Source organism: Lindgomyces ingoldianus (genome assembly GCF_010093535.1).
Source record: "Lindgomyces ingoldianus strain ATCC 200398 unplaced genomic scaffold BDR25scaffold_8, whole genome shotgun sequence".
Taxonomy (NCBI): Eukaryota; Fungi; Ascomycota; class Dothideomycetes; order Pleosporales; family Lindgomycetaceae; genus Lindgomyces; species Lindgomyces ingoldianus.
Genome location: NW_022985169.1, coordinates 1,222,720 through 1,240,552, shown reverse-complemented (window position 1 = coordinate 1,240,552; position 17,833 = coordinate 1,222,720). Strand labels below are relative to the sequence as shown.

The 17,833-nt window shown below is 50.8% G+C and overlaps 8 protein-coding genes across 8 annotated transcripts; 4 read left to right on the top strand and 4 right to left on the bottom strand.

Moving 5' to 3' along the window:
* Positions 1 to 34: 34 nt before the first annotated feature.
* BDR25DRAFT_341159 (P-loop containing nucleoside triphosphate hydrolase protein) lies at positions 35 to 1,488 on the bottom strand (the record flags this gene model as incomplete). The annotated part of the gene is made up of 4 exons (XM_033693583.1): positions 35 to 776; positions 826 to 1,211; positions 1,262 to 1,314; positions 1,367 to 1,488. 4 exons carry the CDS (start codon positions 1,486 to 1,488, stop codon positions 432 to 434), a joined length of 906 nt encoding a protein of 301 aa, XP_033550770.1. The 3' UTR covers positions 35 to 431.
* A 181-nt stretch (positions 1,489 to 1,669) lies between these two features.
* Positions 1,670 to 2,665, top strand: BDR25DRAFT_256957 (C-8 sterol isomerase). The gene is made up of 3 exons (XM_033686448.1): positions 1,670 to 2,071; positions 2,129 to 2,371; positions 2,461 to 2,665. The coding sequence occupies exons 1-3, from the start codon at positions 1,765 to 1,767 to the stop codon at positions 2,553 to 2,555; spliced, it is 645 nt and encodes a 214-aa protein (XP_033550769.1). The 5' UTR covers positions 1,670 to 1,764; the 3' UTR covers positions 2,556 to 2,665.
* A 45-nt stretch (positions 2,666 to 2,710) lies between these two features.
* BDR25DRAFT_217151 (MFS general substrate transporter) lies at positions 2,711 to 4,239 on the bottom strand (the record flags this gene model as incomplete). Its single annotated transcript, XM_033684898.1, has 3 exons — positions 2,711 to 3,064; positions 3,146 to 4,058; positions 4,124 to 4,239. The coding sequence occupies 3 exons, from the start codon at positions 4,237 to 4,239 to the stop codon at positions 2,711 to 2,713; spliced, it is 1,383 nt and encodes a 460-aa protein (XP_033550768.1).
* An 814-nt stretch (positions 4,240 to 5,053) lies between these two features.
* On the top strand, positions 5,054 to 6,079 carry BDR25DRAFT_301989 (putative U1 small nuclear ribonucleoprotein). Its single transcript, XM_033689699.1, has 4 exons — positions 5,054 to 5,148; positions 5,198 to 5,204; positions 5,277 to 5,580; positions 5,646 to 6,079. The coding sequence occupies exons 1-4, from the start codon at positions 5,096 to 5,098 to the stop codon at positions 6,005 to 6,007; spliced, it is 726 nt and encodes a 241-aa protein (XP_033550767.1). The 5' UTR covers positions 5,054 to 5,095; the 3' UTR covers positions 6,008 to 6,079.
* On the bottom strand, positions 6,060 to 7,399 carry BDR25DRAFT_301988 (uncharacterized protein). Its single transcript, XM_033689698.1, has 4 exons — positions 7,325 to 7,399; positions 7,122 to 7,259; positions 6,630 to 7,012; positions 6,060 to 6,581 (listed from the first exon to the last, which is right to left on the bottom strand). Exons 1-4 carry the CDS (start codon positions 7,337 to 7,339, stop codon positions 6,332 to 6,334), a joined length of 786 nt encoding a protein of 261 aa, XP_033550766.1. The 5' UTR covers positions 7,340 to 7,399; the 3' UTR covers positions 6,060 to 6,331.
* Positions 7,400 to 7,958: 559 nt separating this feature from the next.
* Positions 7,959 to 10,541, top strand: BDR25DRAFT_217009 (pre-mRNA-splicing factor syf1; the record flags this gene model as incomplete). The annotated part of the gene is made up of 2 exons (XM_033684892.1): positions 7,959 to 10,240; positions 10,298 to 10,541. The coding sequence occupies 2 exons, from the start codon at positions 7,959 to 7,961 to the stop codon at positions 10,539 to 10,541; spliced, it is 2,526 nt and encodes an 841-aa protein (XP_033550765.1).
* A 2,581-nt stretch (positions 10,542 to 13,122) lies between these two features.
* On the top strand, positions 13,123 to 14,078 carry BDR25DRAFT_392305 (uncharacterized protein). Its single transcript, XM_033698200.1, has 4 exons — positions 13,123 to 13,296; positions 13,407 to 13,478; positions 13,583 to 13,815; positions 13,886 to 14,078. The coding sequence occupies exons 1-4, from the start codon at positions 13,272 to 13,274 to the stop codon at positions 13,904 to 13,906; spliced, it is 351 nt and encodes a 116-aa protein (XP_033550764.1). The 5' UTR covers positions 13,123 to 13,271; the 3' UTR covers positions 13,907 to 14,078.
* Positions 14,079 to 16,309: 2,231 nt separating this feature from the next.
* On the bottom strand, positions 16,310 to 17,808 carry BDR25DRAFT_256946 (DUF1753-domain-containing protein). The gene is made up of 2 exons (XM_033686447.1): positions 17,609 to 17,808; positions 16,310 to 17,538 (listed from the first exon to the last, which is right to left on the bottom strand). The coding sequence occupies exons 1-2, from the start codon at positions 17,645 to 17,647 to the stop codon at positions 16,591 to 16,593; spliced, it is 987 nt and encodes a 328-aa protein (XP_033550763.1). The 5' UTR covers positions 17,648 to 17,808; the 3' UTR covers positions 16,310 to 16,590.
* Between the last annotated feature and the right edge of the window lie 25 nt (positions 17,809 to 17,833).

Genomic DNA, 17,833 nt, shown 5'->3' with positions numbered 1-17,833 from the left:
TTACCCCCAGCTAACATGCTGCACAGCCGCTCCCGTACTTCTGACTGCAGGTCCAATGGGAAGCACTCAAGTTCTGCACAGGTGGGCAGAGTAGATAACAAAAAAAAAACCCACCCTTCAGCGTGGACGCGTCACTACTCAACTAAGAACAGGCGTCCACTGAATTCGTTCAAGCAATCCGAATCTTCCCCTTCCGCTATCTTCTGACACCGTATCTCTTTTCCATTTGGTAAGCAAACCTTTGAAACCTCGCTTCCACCGTGTCCACTTGAGCCTCGCTGGACCCCGCATTTGGCGCGATCCGTGGATCACAGCCAAACCATAACCCCGCTGTGTGGCGCCTGTCTCGCAACATGAAACCTTTTTTTGAAGGCGAGACGCAGGCTTGCTTTCCATGACGGTAGCGTCAGCTCGTGAAAGTGTGTGAGGGATCACAATTCCGCTACATCTTCATGTGGAGGTTTTCTGTCCAATGCGGCTCCGAAACGGTAGCCGTCACTTTGCATCAGGTGGTCTCGTTTGAACTCCTCCGCCAGGACGTAGACCGGAAGTTGGTGGCCCATCTGCAAGGCGGGAGGAGAGTTTGGCGGGTCTGTGTTTGGAGATATGTCTGTTCTGTTGAATTTCCCAGACACAATCAAAATGGGCGGCTTTTTCAGCTTCGTCGTAGCCTCTTCAAGTTCTGGGAGGGCAAAAGCACAGGCAGTCACAATTTGAAGGTCTGTCGGAAGTTTCTCCGAAATCGTTCCCATGAGTTCTTCAAGCCCTTTATATTCCTGTCAAAGTTAGTAAGACGGTGGTCAAGTATACGGAGGATTACCCTACCATTCCTAGATACTCGATGTCGTCAAATACCAGGCATCGGAGCTTCGAGAGATTCACACCCATAGCATGCAATTCCCAACTATCGAACAAGCCCTCCATTTCTAATATATATTGAAATCTGCCAACAGAACAGACCAAAATTTGGTGACCCGTGGTCTTAAAAAATTCGCGCATTTTGCCGGGGTGCAGATCTAATATATGAATGCCTGACATGGAAGATGCGATCTTCTTCATTGTGTCTGCAAATTGCCTAACCTGCTCTCGCGTTCTGAGCAGCACTGTGATTTGAAAGTCGGGACCGGTGGGGTCGACGAGTTGGAGAAGAGCAATGATGATTGCCAAAGATTTTCCGCTTTTCGAGACGTGACGGATATGGAGGGATTTGCCTGATGGGATTGGCTTGAGAGGAGTTTCAGGCGCACTCTGGCATACTTACGTTCCAGGAGATGAGGAATGGCCAATTGCTGGATCTCTGCGGGTTCGGACAGACTATGTATGTGATTGGCATCGTAAGCTGTATGGCTGATTGGAAGTTAGGTACCCGAATGATTCGATGCCCTCAAGAATTTCCGACTTCAATCCCATATCTGCAAATGCCTTAAACCCCTTTTCAACTACGACTACGCGTTTGGCTTCGTGCATTTTCAACGCTTCTTCGTTCATCGTGGCAGTGCGGCACCCAATCGGTTGCCGCGGAACGCGTGCTGCTGATGTTAATGGCTACAGTCGTTGAAGTTCAATTCTATGAACTGACTTTTCAACTTCGGCTGTCGCGACTTCCGGTACGATATCGATAAATCACGTGTGCCATGCACTCCCCTTTCCGAAAACTCTACTCCAACATCTCACTTATACACCTTCTTTTCTTCCTTAATTTATAATCCAGTACTTCTTTTACATTTTCTTATTTTCCCTCCTTCCATTCAATTGCCTGCAAATATGCGTTTCCTAACCTCCCTTGGCATAATCATCGGCATATTTTCTACCCTCTTCTACTTCCTAGACTCACATCTCGAGAAGTTCTACATTTTCCAAACCGACCAACTGCATAGCCTTGCGCTGGAAGCCATCGAAGCTCATGGAAACGACACATCGTCCGTTGTGAAATACATAGTTGAGGACCTCAACGCCAAGCTCCCCATCCACGTCAACCTGGACGAAGAATGGATCTTTAATAACGCGGGTGGAGCTATGGGTGCCATGTATATTATCCATGCGAGTATCACTGAATATCTGATTATCTTCGGTATACCTCCCACTTCCTACTGGCTACTATGGAAATAGACTCTGACGATGGGATTAGGCACGTCGATTGGCACGGAAGGTCACACTGGCCGACATACTGCTGATGACTACTTTTATATTCTGAAAGGTACAGAGTTGGCACATACTCCAGGAACCTTTGAACCGGAAGTTTACCCGCAGGGATCTGTGCATCATCTGAGAAGAGGCGATGTAAAGCAGTACAAGATGGACTCTGCTTGCTTTGCACTTGAGTACGCCAGGGGATGGATTCCACCAATGTTGTTCTTCGGATATGCTGATAGTAAGTGAATCATTCAAAATCGACCCTGGTGCAGAGATGTTAGATTGCCGGGGCAGGGTGAGAGAATGCAAGCGCTGACTTAGGGGTAGCATTTACATCTACGCTAGATTTTCCGACATTGTGGAGGACGACATGGGTCACTGGGAGGGAGATGATCATGAACTTAGCGAATGGGAAGTTCTGAGTGAGGGTTGTTGGATCGGGAATGGCTGATCTTTTCCGTATTCTCAGCCATACATAGTTTTGAATTAAGACAACGAAGGATCAAGATCCAGCATTTTTCTCCTCCAACACACACGTATTGGGCCAGCTCTGTCTTGCCTTCCACTACAACTATCCTCATATCTCATTCTCACTGGCTTCGCCGTCGTCTTTGCGTCCTACAAACATTATCGCCAAAACAGTAGTAAGTCCACATATGCTTGCTAACACAGCATTCATGTTTCCGTACCCAATCATCTCCCTCAGCGCTCCGCTGACCAAAGGTCCCACAGTCAGGCCTAAACTCCAGATCATACTATTAATTCCATAAAGTTGAGCATACGGTGCTTGGCCCTCAAACAGCGCTGGGTTTGCCTTCCAATACTTCTCCAATACCGCGCCGGACTCAACAATGGATGCCGAGTTTATAATCGCCAAACCAATCCCATTCAGTGCGAGAAGACAAGCATACAGCGCAATCTGGTGGCCTAGCTCCACGTCCCCGGTTAGATCCTTCTCAACTGGAACTCTTAAGAGCACCAGCACGGGTACGAAATACGCAAAGCCGAAGACAGAAATTGGTTTGGTGCCCCACCGATCGACGCACCATCCAAACACAGGCCCGAGGAAGAAATCAGCGCCGCCGAGAGGGAGGAATAGCAGGCCAGCTTTGAGGCTGTCGAAGCCATAGCGAGTCGAGGCGACTAAGGGAACTGTAGCATCGTACGCACCGAGAAGGAATGCTTGGATGAAGCCGATGAAGAGGGCTGTCAGGAGGCCGGGGTCCTTTAGAACGAGGAGGATTGGGAGGAGACGGGTTAGGCGAGACTTAGGCTGGGGAAGATGATATTTGGTTGATGTTGATGACGAGGCTCGGGGCAGAAGAGGCGTAGATTCGTCAGTAGTGTTGGAGGTTGAGGATGCATTCTCCCGAGTCGATGTATCTGGGGATGAGTCGATGTATTTATCGGCAACCTTTTTCTCGATCATGAGGAGGCGGCCGATGAAATCGATGATCACAAAGGCAACCCCAAGACCAAAAACCCCAACATAACCAGTTTTGGCATATAGTATCCCGCCAACTACGGGCGCGAATAGACCAGCGACGGAGATGAAACTAAAAATTGACCCAATTGTCTTTCCAAGGTTTTCCTGCCCAACAGTTTCGATGAGAAGTGCCAACCCTATTGTCCAGACCGTACCCCCAGACGCCCCCTGAAGGAATCTTGCAATGGCCAAGACCGGGACAGTCCGTCCTACAGCCAGAAGGATAGTTGAGAGTAATAAAAGGATAAGGCCAAGCAAGAACGGCAGCTGGCGGGACGATGATAGTCTATCTGCAAGAATACCAGCTACCGGCGATGCGAGACATGATGCTGCAGCATAAATGGCCAGAAGGGACGACAGTGTCGTCTGGATCTCTGAATCAGGGACATGAACTCGATCTTGAAGCATAAAAGGCAGGACGGGGACGATAAGCCCATATCTGTAGAAGGTGTTAGCTTACCATAGCATGAGACAAGGTCTGGTGCTTTGTAGTATCCAACCTACAGAAACATGTCGGTAAAAGTCCCCAGGCCAACAACGCATATGATAAAGAAGGTGTTAGACCGCCATTTCAGTCCAATTGGAGGGGTTGTCTCATCATGAGCCAGGTCCTTCAACATGGTCCATGACGGTGAGGATTCTCGAGATTGAGGCGAAGACATTTTACCAGCAATGAGTCTAAAGTAGATCATTCACACAAGAAGGCGTTGAGGGAGGATCAAACTTCCCCATGCCGAGACCTGATTGCACAGATTGACGTAGAATCGAAGTCGGAGCCGATGGGATTTAAGAGTCAAGAGAAGTGCGGGCCGAACAAACCCGGGAGGACTTGGTCACGCAAGACGAGAAATACGAGGATATCAAAGGCAGTGGCGGAAGGTGCTCACCTAATGAAACGGTCTGGATGGTCAATGGCTCGTCGACATACGTTGGAAGGCGCTTTTGGCGGGCTTTGTGCGGGATGAGAAGTGGGTTCGGCTGCACTTGCCGCTTCCTGGTGGGGTGTGGCTCAACCTCTTGCCTCTGTTCGGGACCAGAAACTTTGGTAGTGCAAGAAGAGCATATTCTTCATTTCGCTGTGTTCTTTTGATACGATAGAATTTTGATACGATAGAAGTGGGTGTGACTTTGCTCTTGTCCTTTGTGCGACGTCGAACATCTGCGACACCGAACAGGTTCCTCGTCTGGGCATGTATCCTCTTAACAAAACCGATTAGAATATCCTTAGCTGACATAGAGCATGGCCTATTCTCAACAACTCTCCGTTTCAGCTGAAGAGAAACGCTGCTTCGTGACTATTGGGGAGTTGGCTTGCGCCCCACGTGAATTGGGCAGTCTAAGATCTCGCTTAGATTACCAATCTGGCTCTAGCGCAAAGGGCCTCGGAGCCTCACCTTCGAAGCTCACCTCTCCACGAGACTCGTAATCGCGACATAACCCTCTTCACAGGCGTTAACAACAACAGGGTCGCCCATCATGGAGAAGATGGAGGGTGTGGTCTATTCTGCCAATGGTCTACCCATTTCAACGTAAACCGTTCTCTCCCTTTCCTCTTCACACATTCGCTAACTGTCGCAGGCTCTACGTATGTCTGTCTCTACGAGATCTCCCTGATCCGTCCAAGCTCCATTGCACAGCGGTATGCTTACGGATCTAGGTAAACAATCTCTATGAGCGCGCCGAGGTTGACTTCATGGTCGAAGCTATGCGGACCATCTTTCAGGACTTTGGCGAAATTGTCGACATTGTTATGAAGAAGAGCCTCTACCGCAAGGGACAGGCTTTCATAGTATTCACTGATCCAGCCTCTGTCTCAAAGGCCATGACTATGCAAGGCTTTCCACTTTTCGACAAACCGATGCATCTAGCACCCGCAAAGACTGTCAGCGATGCTACGGTCAAGCAAAAAGGAAATGACGACCAGCTTGAGACGCATGTACGCAAGCGCAAGTCAGAGAAGGGTATGTTCCTTGCCCTGCGGCAGTTCTGCAGTGGTATAGTCCCCGTTGACGTAATGTTTTCACAGAGCGAAAGCAAGCCAAGCTAGCCGCGGAAGCTCAAAAGAATGCCTCTCATGCGCCGGGCGCCACGGAGCCATCCAAACCTCGCCCAGCCAAGTCAGCTGCCGCTGTCATACCCGACGAGTACCTGCCACCGAACAAGATTCTTTTCCTGCAGAATATTCCAAGCGATGTCGATGCAGACGAGCTGACGATAATATTCGAGCGCTTCCCAGGCTTCAAGGAAGTTCGATCAGTGCCAATGAGGGCTATAGCATTTGCCGAATACGATACGGAGCAAAATGCGATCACAGCAAAGGAGGCAACGGCTGGAATGACTATTGGAGCGGAGCAAAAGCAGATGAAAGTTACCTACCAACGAAAGTAAGAAAGAGCAAGGCCTGCAACTTAGCCAACGAATATACCCCTTTCATTTTCATTATCTTAGCAAATCGAGGTGTATGGACATGGTTACTTATAATCCATTATTGTGTAGTGATACGGAGCCCATCCCTTCTGATCAGCGAGCACCTCCCAGGAGATACGATTCAGTCAATGGCCACGGATATGATTCGGCGTTTGACTAGCAACGTTTAAAATGATCCCCGCTTATGCTTTCGCTGACCTAGGGCGACAAATTTATAGATCTGCTCAATTCCAGGATACTCCCGTGCAGCATTGTTAACCGGACGATGCAAATGTATGTCGAATGCTAGAAGATGACATCCTCATTATCCTTATCGCCTAGAAGGTCTTGGGAATCGGCAGCGTCCCCTTCTCTATTCTCCTTATCTGCAGCAGCTGCCTTGGCCGCCTCTCTACCCTGTTCCTCAGCGGCAGCATCTCTCTGTTTCTTTCCCGACACTTTCTTCAACCTGTAGAACTCTTCTCGGTCCAACTCATCCAGCTCGGAGTTGATGTACTTGATGGTGTTCTCGGTACGGGGAATAATAACATGTTCACTGGAGATATGAGCTGGGGTGGTACAAGGATATGGTTTGGACACCCACATGGCGTTGACTCTTCGGTTAACGACTTTAATCACTTCATCCAGAATAACAAAGGCAGTCTGCAGACTAGCCAGTTCCACCAATGTCTCCACCGCTCTTGCATAAGTCTCTCTACACCTCTGCACCTGTTGACCACCTTTGCCCAAGCCTGTCAAGCCGAAGTCGTTGTTGCCTTCTGTAGTATAACTCTCGAACTGGGGTAGGAAGACACCGGAGACGTTCTCCTGCTTTGTGCGGACGCGGAAGCGTGCCTGCTTTGCTGACTCCTGGATCTGGTAGCCGATGTCGCCGCCCACGGCATATGTGACCTCAGCCAGGGAGAATGCAGCAATCTGCATCACCCGGCCCATCTTGCGCTTCGCCTCATCGATGCGGCGTGTGATCTCTGGAAAGTGTTTCAGCTATATGGGAGGGGGGTGAGATTGGATGTAGATAGCTGATATCGCACCTCGAAAGCGCCTGGGGAGGGAGGTCAGCAGAAGCAATGCCGACGAGAATGGCAGGAGTCGGGGCATACTTAGTCAAGGCTTCGCTCTTCCTCTTCAGCAAGTCGTGGCCAGTCTGGGCGCCCTTGAGCTTGCTCTTCATCAGCCCCAGTGACTGGCGTGTGGGGAAGACGGCCTCGCGGGCCTGGTGTTGGTGGTGTTAGCATCAGCGCATAGCAGCAGCAAGCTGAGACAGCTTGGGGAACCTACCCCGCTGCCAGACATTTGGAGACCGTAGACGGCGCTGGGCTGGTGGTGGTGGGATAGTCGGCTGCAGTGCAAGGGTTCGGACGGAGGCTGGGACGCGGTTGCTGGGACGGGGTGTGCTGCTATTGATAGCTGTGGGTGTGAATGGGCGTGGACGGGGCGTGGATGGCGGCGTTGGAGCTTGATGGCATGGGCGGCCCAAGCTTTCTTGCTCGCCGGGCGGTTGACGGAGATTCCCAGACGCCGTGGAGGTGCAGAGCGAGGACAGAGCGTGGGTCGAGTGTGCCAATGCTGCACCTTATCACATAACGTGGAACATGATCGGAGGCCAGTTCAGAACGGCAATTTGCATCCTATTGACGTTCTCCCTGAATCTAGCAAGACGTTGGACAGAATAACCTGTCTAGGGTGTGTTGTGTGCTAGCATGCGGTAGCGATCCATCCAGCATCTGGCATCTCCCCGATTTGCCGTGCCCGTTGTGAGCTCTGGCGCGCGCCGGCTGTCACCGCTCCTCTCGCGCGGCTTCAAACTTTCACTCTGCGACAACCCACGTCCTCCATCTCTCCACTGCCTTCCCCCCCCCCCCATCGCGTCGCTGCCCGTCGCGGGCGTCTCTCCACCTGCATCGCGGCCACCATGCCAGGAGAGCTCATCCGCACCGTCACGGCAAGCCTCTCGCGGCCCAGCAAGCGGAACGCCGACAAAATGGTTCGCTCCAACGACCTGTTCCTCATCTCCGACAGCGACATCGTCTACGAGCAGGATATCCTGCGCAATCCGGGCAGCATCAAGCCGTGGGTCGACTACTTTAGGTACAAGAAAGCCCATGGCACCCTGCTGGAACAAGCCTTCGTCCTCGAGCGGGCTTGCTCCACCCTCCCCCGGTCCTACAAGCTCTGGAAGCTCTACCTCGAGCTGCGCACAAATCACCTCGCGAAGAAGAACCCCGCCAAATTCGCACCGCACTTTGTCAAGGTCAATGCCCTGTTCGAGCGCGCCCTGGTGCTGCTGAACAAAATGCCGCGCATGTGGGAAATGTACCTCACGTTCCTGATGCACCAGCCGCTCGTCACCACTACCAGAAGGACGTTCGATCGAGCGTTGCGTGCCCTTCCCCTCACCCAGCACAATCGCATTTGGGCGCTCTACCGGCCTTTCGCCACTTCGGCCTCCGGTGAAACGGCCGTCAAGATCTGGCGGAGGTACATGCAAATTCACCCGGAGAATGCCGAGGAGTTCATCGAGCTGCTCAAGGACATGCGCAAATACACCGAGGCCGTGAAGCAGTACATGGAGATACTCAACAACCCGCGCTTCAAGAGCAAGGAAGCCAAGGGCCCCTTCCAATTCTGGACGGAGATGATGGAGCTGATGATTGATCACGCAACCGACATCGAGACCGGCGACGACAGCGGCATTGATGTCGAGAAGATAATCAGGAGCGGCATCGACAAATTCCCCGACCAGCGCGGCATATTATGGGTGGGTCTGGCACGCTATTGGATGCACAAGGGCGAATATGAGAAGGCACGAGATGTCTTCGAGGAAGGCGTCACCACCGTCATGACTATGAGAGACTTCTCTATCGTCTTCGACGCGTACGCTGAGGCCGAAGAGACCATGATTGGTGTGAAACTTCAAGATGCAGCCACTCGGTCCGATAAGGGCAAGGTCGACCCTGCCGCCGACGCGGATCTTGATATTCGGATTGTACGCTTTGAGTCGCTTACCCAACGACGCCCCTTCCTCCTCAACGACGTGCTGCTGCGGCAAAACCCGAACAATGTCATGGAATGGGAGAAGCGTGTCGCCCTGTGGGGCGATAACAAGAAGGAGGTCGTTCAGACATATACAGACGCCATCGCTGCCATTAACCCCAAGAAGGCAGTCGGGAAATTCCACGAACTGTGGACCAACTACGCCAAGTTTTATGAGGAAGGCGGCGATCTTCGCAACGCTCGCGTCATCATGGAGAAGGCCGTCAAAGTGCCGTTCAAGTCGGTCGCCGAGCTGGCCGAAATGTGGTGCGATTGGGCTGAAATGGAGTTGCGAAACGAGAATTTCGACAAAGCTGTCGGTATCATGGCCAAGGCGACGCTGGGACCGAAGCGATCAAACGTAGATTACTTTGACGAGTCACTAGCACCCCAGCAGCGTGTGCACAAGAGCTGGAAATTATGGAGCTTCTATGTTGACCTTGTTGAGAGCGTCAGTACGTTGGAGGAGACGAGGAAAGTTTATGAGAGGATATTCGAGCTCCGCATCGCAACGCCGCAGACCGTTGTCAACTACGCCAATCTCCTCGAGGAGAACAAGTACTTTGAAGATTGTTTCAAAGTCTACGAGCGAGGATTAGATCTATTCAGCTATCCCGTCGCATTCGAGATATGGAACCTTTACCTCACTAAAGCTGTGGACCGGAAGCTTGGGATGGAGCGGCTTCGTGATCTGTTTGAGCAAGCCGTGGATGGATGTCCGCCAAAATTTGCTAAAGTGTTGTACCTCATGTACGGTGCTCTGGAAGAAGATCGGGGCCTTGCACGACACGCTATGCGGATATACGAGCGTGCAACACGCGCCGTTTCGGATGAGGACCGCATGGAGATGTTCAACTTCTACATCACCAAGTCCGCATCAAACTTCGGCCTTGCGTCCACCCGACCCATCTACGAGCGCGCCATTGAGGCATTACCTGACAGTGAGGCGGCAGAAATGTGTCTCAAGTTCGCCGAGATGGAGAGACGACTGGGAGAAATTGACAGAGCACGAGCAATCTATGGCCATGCGAGCCAATTCTGCGATCCGAGGACTCGTCCTGAATTTTGGCAAAAGTGGGAAAGTTTCGAAGTCCAGCATGGCAACGAAGATACTTTCAAGGAGATGCTTCGGATCAAACGGAGTGTTCAAGCTCAGTTCAAGTACGTACCACCTATCTCTCCCCCTAGCATTGAGGCACTTTTACTGACTAGTTGTAGCACCGATGTGCATTTCATTGCCTCCCAGGCAGTCGCCCGAGGCCAACAGAACGGCGACGCGGAAGCTATTACCAACGGCGAAGGTCAAGAGAAAGAGGACGCAATGGCGGCCCTCGAACGACAGGCGCGTGCTCCACAAGGCTTTGTCGCTGCAAGCACAGGCCCCGAAGGGGGGAACATCAAACCCGCCGATCAACCCGTTGCAGCAAATCCAGATGCTATCGACCTCGATGACGATCTATGAAGTTCACGGCAGGCTTGGCACAAAGGGGGAACAAAGTTTTTCTTGCATTTCCACGGCGTTCCAGGCTTCAAATCAACTCTCCTCGGAAGAATCTTCTCGGCCGTGTACCCTTTCCAGCCCTGTGGCGGTTAACTTTTCCCTTTAGTTTTTTTTTTTGAGTTTCCCTTCTCTCATCTCTTGATGGATACCTGGATGGTGGTCCACTGCATACTCTGGCGCTGGGAATCTGAATTTTGCAAAATGAAGCTGGACGATACTACTTCTACTTCTGTGAGGCATGTCTGGCTTCACTGGTTCGTATCGAAGGACAATTTTCTTTTGTTAGGAAGGCGGAAGGAGAGAGTGGGAGGGCCAATATTGCTTCCAGGCCCTATGCCGTTCGTCTGACAAGTCGGCACCAACGTGTTTGTATACACGGCTCGAGCCCACGTCTTCAGAGACTTGAAAAACTTCAAAACTTCTTCCATGTCATATACATATTTCCAAAAAAAAATCAAACAAAAACATTTCAAGATCTGATCAACCCTCTTCTTCGCCAACCATCTTCATCATCAACCTTGGTTGAGGATATATGGTGTGGGCTGCATATCCCGATAATCTGACCTCAGCGTGTTTCAAGCCACGGTTACCCGCATGTTTCTTTTCTACCCCAGTCCACAGTACGACTACCAAATGCTGGGCCGCAACTTTACACTACAGAAACGAGTTTCCTAGTGTGTTTCAATTGATGGGCTCAGCGTCGAATAGCTGGTCTGTCCATCATGTTGTGCTGAAAATGGCTCCTGGGCGAGTTGAGTGGGTAGGGGTGGTGCATGCACTGCGCCTTAGTCCATGCTCAAAGAGTTGCAGGGCACGATGGACTGCCAACTGGGAAGGAACTTGGATGTGGTAAGGAGTAGTGGGATGTGAAGTTGGCGTTGAGATGTGGATTGAGGAAAATCTTGAATTCAGGTTTGGAGAGAAAAACATTTCCTCATCATCACTAATTTCTTCAAAAGAGATGGAGATTGCAAGGTATTGGCTTCGTACCACATTAGAGGGCTAGAGGTTGCGGGCTCCGGCTACACTGTCCCATTTTGCTCGGCTCGTTGTCAGTTTGTCCCACGCACGTGGTCACGGTTCTGCGAACTCGCGATACACCGGGGGCTTTCTCACTTTGTTTTTGGGGAAACTTGCTATCTCTTTGCAACGAGAATCCTGGGGGCTGACTTGGGTTGTGTCTAGTCAATGCAATATAGCAGGTTCGAGGGTGCCACTGGTGAGGCATTACGGGGTTGAGGAGAAGGTGTTTTCGTTACGTCCAGCAGATCTAGTGTTTGCGAATTGGCTGAATCGAATTCAGAATGCCGTACCTAGCATTACATTCCCCGAGATGGTAGATATCTGCTATTGCTTGATATGGCGCTGACGCATCATTGCACAATAATAACAGAAAGAGTGTCCAACCCAAGAGCGACAGAGATCTGCCTTACCTTTGACACCCTGGCCGATGAGATTCCCCAAGGCTCGCGTAGAGATGAAGAGCCGTCTTGATGCAAGCTTGTTGCCAGTAGGGAGCGCTGGGTGGACGGCTGGCAGAATTGGCTTCGCGACAGCGCGACCAGCCAAGGTCGCTGGCCTAATGCCCAGATGTGATGCACACTCTAAAGAAACCTTGATGGGAGGAGTATTTTGGAGTTGGGGACATCGAAGCTCGATATGGGTAGTTTTAAGCTTTCGTGACTTCGGGCTCCTTTTCTCATCCACCTTGACATTGAGGGAATTAGCCTGACGATGAGAACGGATAGCAACGGTAAGGCGCAGTGGCCATCCGCAGTAGAATATTGTTGACTTGGCAGTGGGATAACGGGCCTCGTGAGGGCGAAGAATTCATCGATGAGAGCTGAGCTGAACGCAGAGAAAGGTTCATCACGCTTCGTCATCGCCGTTCGAGGCCTTCCCCACCCTGTCGACGCCTGCCAAGGTCTAGGCACAACTCCAGCTACGGCACGTCCAATGAGTATGCAGTGACGCTCAATCACCATTCACGCCCATCGGAGACCACGACGACCACGCCCTCTCTCCGCAAAGTCACACTCCAGGGGCCTGGAGACGAGCGAGGCAGTGTATCTCTGATCGACCAGTGGGACTGCTATCTGCACCCCCATCTGACCACGAACAAGCGAATTGACTGGCTGCATGAGGCCTCCTGACGTAATGCCACAGCTGAGGGAGAGATGTGAACGCCTTTGCTCAGGCCTGACGAATAGGGAACTGATGGGGTATTCAGCGAGGAAGGGATAGCTTTCCATGCTGAGCATGCAAGACTAGCCGCTGGCTTTTCAGGATGCCGGCTTATAGGGCTCGGTGCAGAGCTTTCATATCAGAGACGGCCCGGAAATTGGATGTGAATGGCTAGACTGGAGTCATGGCGGGAGAGGTGTGGTGCATCATGTGCGTGGTGCAAAGCAGGTGCTATCGACCTTGGGTGAGAGGACTTTCCCTTGTTTGACGTCGTGAGGGGCAAATAGCGAGCTAGGTAAGCCATAACTGGCCTGGGTTGGCTGCTTCTTTCTTTGATATATTTGAGCCCCCCTCTTCTGCTTCTAGTAGCTCCAGATCTTCTTTCATCATTGATAAACTGCTTCTCCTCATCTACAACTTAGAACATCCATTGAGATTCGAGCACAAAATACTTGAGAGATACAAGAGAAGGCCACACTTGATATCAACGATTGGAGAGCTTTCAGCATGGCGTCAAACAATGATACCTCTGGTATGCCACCACCCTCAACTGCTTTCCACAGCCTCTTACCCCCCTTCAATTCATCATTTCTACCATCACTCCCACCGTAGTAGTTTACTAGTCTCACACTCCAGGTATAGACGCCACCCCAACCGCAAACCCCACTGTCCAATCCCAAGACCCTTTCGCCTCCCAGCGCGAAACCAACAACAGTACGATCCCACAAGCTCTCACACCACACCTTTCACCTCATCCCATTCATCTCCCACCATTCCCTTACCGTCGCTTGCCAGCACACCTAACCGCGCCTCTACAGATCCTTTCGCCACAGATAAGCTCGGTGACCTTGCTGGCCCCGATGACATGCGTCTCTCGCAGTCCCCACCATCAAAAGACCGCCGCATGAGCAAGGAGTGGGATGCCTCCAAGGTGCCACCATCGCGTTTCCAGCGCCGCGAGGGTAGTATCTACTCGACGCCCAGTTCCAGGGACGGCCACGTGAAGGGTAGCTCAAGGGATCAAGCATACTTCGATAAGCTCAAGGAGAAGGTATGAGATCGTTCCTCACGAGCATCGCTTGCATTGGAGTGCATTCGGAGCAATACTTACGTGGCATTAGGGCTGGTCCCAGAAAAAGTAAATTTGATTGACTCCCTAATGTCAGTCTATTCACGATATGGAGCATCGTTCGATGGCCAGGAGCCAACAAGGCCCTGAAGGTGTATAAGCAGCAGGTTCCCATACTTCTTTGGAGAGATTTCTATGTATTATTGTCAAACACAATGGCTGGCGACGGCGACTTTCCACTGCGGAGGATAACTTTACTCTAGTGCGTGTCTGAGATCGGGTTATGACTATTATCTCATATCATCAAGTCCAACTCTGTCTGCTGTCTGATATCCTTAAATTGCTTGATTCGGCGGTATTGTGACGATCTGGGGGTAAGCAAGGGAGTTCTTCGTGGAGTGTTTGCCACTCACGTTCGACAAGCTGGACCGTGCACCAGGCGGCATTGATAAGTTGACAACAATGATGGGTGTGGTGAGAAATCGGGTGAAAGACAGGCAACCATATACCATCATGAGCGACCCCCAAAATTCTATGCCTATTTCCCGATCGTAAAAAAAAGGGCGACTATATATATGAAAATATTTTCCTTTTATTCAGGAAAGTAGCTATAACCAAATCTGCCAATCCTTCTGGATATTGCACATCTGCCTTTGGCTGAGTTGTCAACAGACAGCTCAGTACAACACTTTCCTTTTTGCACTTTGATTGGAGAGGGTGAAGTTGGGAGACTAACATCACTTGGGTGTCGGAAGGGAGGATTGATGTGCTGTTGCCTGGAATACGAGCGACGATGAGGTAACGGGTGTGTGTGTTCGAGTCTTTGCAGTTCCCCTTGGGGATTTTTCCTTTTTTTTATTTAGATAATTTGTGTAGTTAGTTTGAGGGTTGAGGAGATTGGGGGTTTGTCGGTTAGAGTTGGATAGTACGCGCATTACCGCTTAATCGAGTTCTAACAGACTACGAGCCGAGCAACCCTTTACTTTCCCACTACTTAGGTCAACTAAGTGATTTTTTACGTGATAACGAACCCCTGGTATGGGTTTTTCGTCCTCAGCTTTCAGATCCATGAGGAAACTGTAGTGATGTCTGGTGCCGTGAGTTACCGTCAGCCCAGGTCAAGGTGGCGGACATTGCATGCTTACTTTCGCTCTTCATTGTTCTCCACTCCACTGAGATAAAGGGCAACGTAAGCCAGTTCTTGTTCGAGGTCACGGTGCTCAATTGGGAATGACCAGAAGAGGAAACTCAAACATTAGGTTTCAAAAGCAATAAGAAATGAAATACAGATTCGCAAAGTTACCCATCATAGAGCCCTTCGGCTTACAGTTGCACTATCTAGTTAAGTATTGAGGCCTACCATAAATAACCAAATCTCTTTTCTGTCTTGACTCGTTCCAAAATTCGGATATCATGTTCAACAGAGAAGGATATTTAGCAGAACGTTGTGTAGGTAATATGCAAGATTCAAGGGACGATTTTTAAAGGCGTTTGCCAACGCAGGGCATAGAACTTGGTTACTGTCTAAATGTGGCGCCCTTACAATTTTCAAGTCTTTACTGGCCCGAGCGATCTTGACACATATCAATGGTTGATCTAAGATCTGAGGTGTAGGATTTTTGTATTCGCTTATCAAGAGCATGTACTCTGCATCTATTAATCCGCAATAGAATATCGGGAGCGGTTACATTATGAAAGCATAAAATACTTTCAAGTCTACCACCACTAGCGGAGAGAGCAGCCGGCCCGCTCCGGCCAGGAAAGCCAAAGTTGAATGGCAAGGCCGCTAGGGCTAAGGTGTCCCACTAGAAACATGTACCCCAAGCTTCTGACACTGCCACTCGAACGTGGGTCACCTCAAACTTATCCTCAGCCATCTCACTCAAACCGGCGACGCCAGAGCAAAAGGAAAGCGTCCCATAAATGAGACGGATGAATTGGCACCAGTAATAGGTATCATATCAAGAAATTGTAGCAACTTTCCTGCAGGAATTAAAAAATAAACAAATATATGTACTCCATCAAGAGAAGATATTCAGCAGCTCTGGAGAGATTCTAGAGCCATGGGGACCAAGACTTCAGCTCCACCTTGAACAATTATTTTTCTGACGTGCTCCACGGTTCGTTGATTCAGCCGAATCCAATCCCGCCCACATGAAATAAACCCTTCAAAAAACGTCAAGAGTTGCACTCGAACCGCCAACGCCCTTCCGCCCTTCTCTCTCACAGCTACGCGCAAAATGTGAGGTTAGTGCAAAAAGGAAAGGAGCCACACAGGGCTGGTCAAGGCAGCCACCTCACGACGACTTTGCCTTTGGAAAAGAACTTGGTTTGATTCAGCAACTTTCCTGAAATTTAGCGAAAATATTTAGGTATATATATAGTGGTTTTCGGGGTTCCCTGAGTATCCGCTCGAAATTTGCTTATAGGGTAGGAGGATGCGCAAAGACAGATGATGGACTTTGAGAAGTTTAGAGGTGCAATGCAAACAGCTTCAATTGACAGGCAAGGCTGTGCATGCTGTGCTATCAGGAGTAACTAACGAGGATACTCCGCTCCAAAGCGCGGATATGATCAGCCCCAAACTCCAAGATATGTAGTATCGTACAGGCGCCAGTGCAGATAACCAACGACTAAATTCACCTTCATGCTCCAGGATTATGTCATTACAGCATCTCTCTTTCAAACCTACAACACAACAAGCCTTCACCTTTCAGAACAATACCCCCAAGAATTTTACGTTGGATTACAGAGTGGTTATGATGATCTCACTTCCTGTAAATCCGCCAACTGCGGTGCCCGCAACTCCCTCGGCGGTGCTGGAGGTCCCGTACCTGACCTTCTCCTCCGCTCCCTTTCGACCACACCCTGTGGCTCCATGTTCTTCCTAAACTTGCCTCCAACACCCCTCATCCAATCACCATCCTCATCAGAACCGAGCCAGTATTGCGGCGCTCCACTCAGCATTAACCTGCCGAGCTTCCCTACCCACCCATGTCCTTCTTGTTTTCCCTCCTCGAAGGGGTTCTCGGCGAGATTCTGGGGATGTACAAGTTGCGTGTTGGACGTGTACCAGCTGCTGGAAGCGTTCGTAGCGATATGTTGGCGGAGACATTGGCGCGCAAAAGCGAGCATGACGAATACGAAGTAGACCCTCAACGCCCAGAAGCCTGAGATCAAGGTGATACTCATGATACTTCCGCTCTGGAAGACAGCATTGCCGAGACCAGTAGAACCATTTCTTTGGCCGACGGCGACAGCGTTCTGCCCCGATGGCAATCCCCCTGTTGGCTCCACAGCTACCTCGGCCTTTGAAACATTGTATTTCGGGCTCGTGAATCCCGCGCTCGACGTTACCCCTGGTGCGCCCGGCATAGCCGCCGTGTCGTCTGAATGTTGCGCGAGTACGTAGAACCACGCAACGCCAAAGAAGGCCGTGTACATCGCATTAACGACCGAATCCAGCGCGTACATATGCGCTAGCAGCAGGCACTGGAACGGGCTCTGAAGCCGGATATGTCTATACAGCCATAGAGTGGCAAGCAGCGCAATGAATGAGTAAAGGTACATGGAGAGCTGGAGGCCAGAGAGCTCAGCGCCCGTCAGGAGAGCGAGGAGGCCATACAAGCCTGAGACTTTGTTGATGAGTTGGAGGAAAGTGATAATTTCTGCGCCGGTGCGGAGGGATATAGAGTGGAGGAACGTCTGCAGGACATGGTCAGCCATTGCGAAAGGCGGGTTGCGGGTTCACGCCCCAGTTGATGAGAAGCCATACCTTCGGTCGCGGAATTTCCAAGAGATAGGAAGGTGCCATCGCCGAGGTGGGCTTGGTGCGGAGAGTGCTCCGCGCGCACGCACAATCGATGAATTATAAATATCGGTCCTAAAAGCGTAGGAATAATGATGGGTGTAGCAAGTGCTTTTTTGTGTCGTGTGAGGTTTGAGGAGAGTTCCAAGGTTGCTTGCTGAGGGCTGCGGCGCGGAAGCCGGCGGCTGGAGA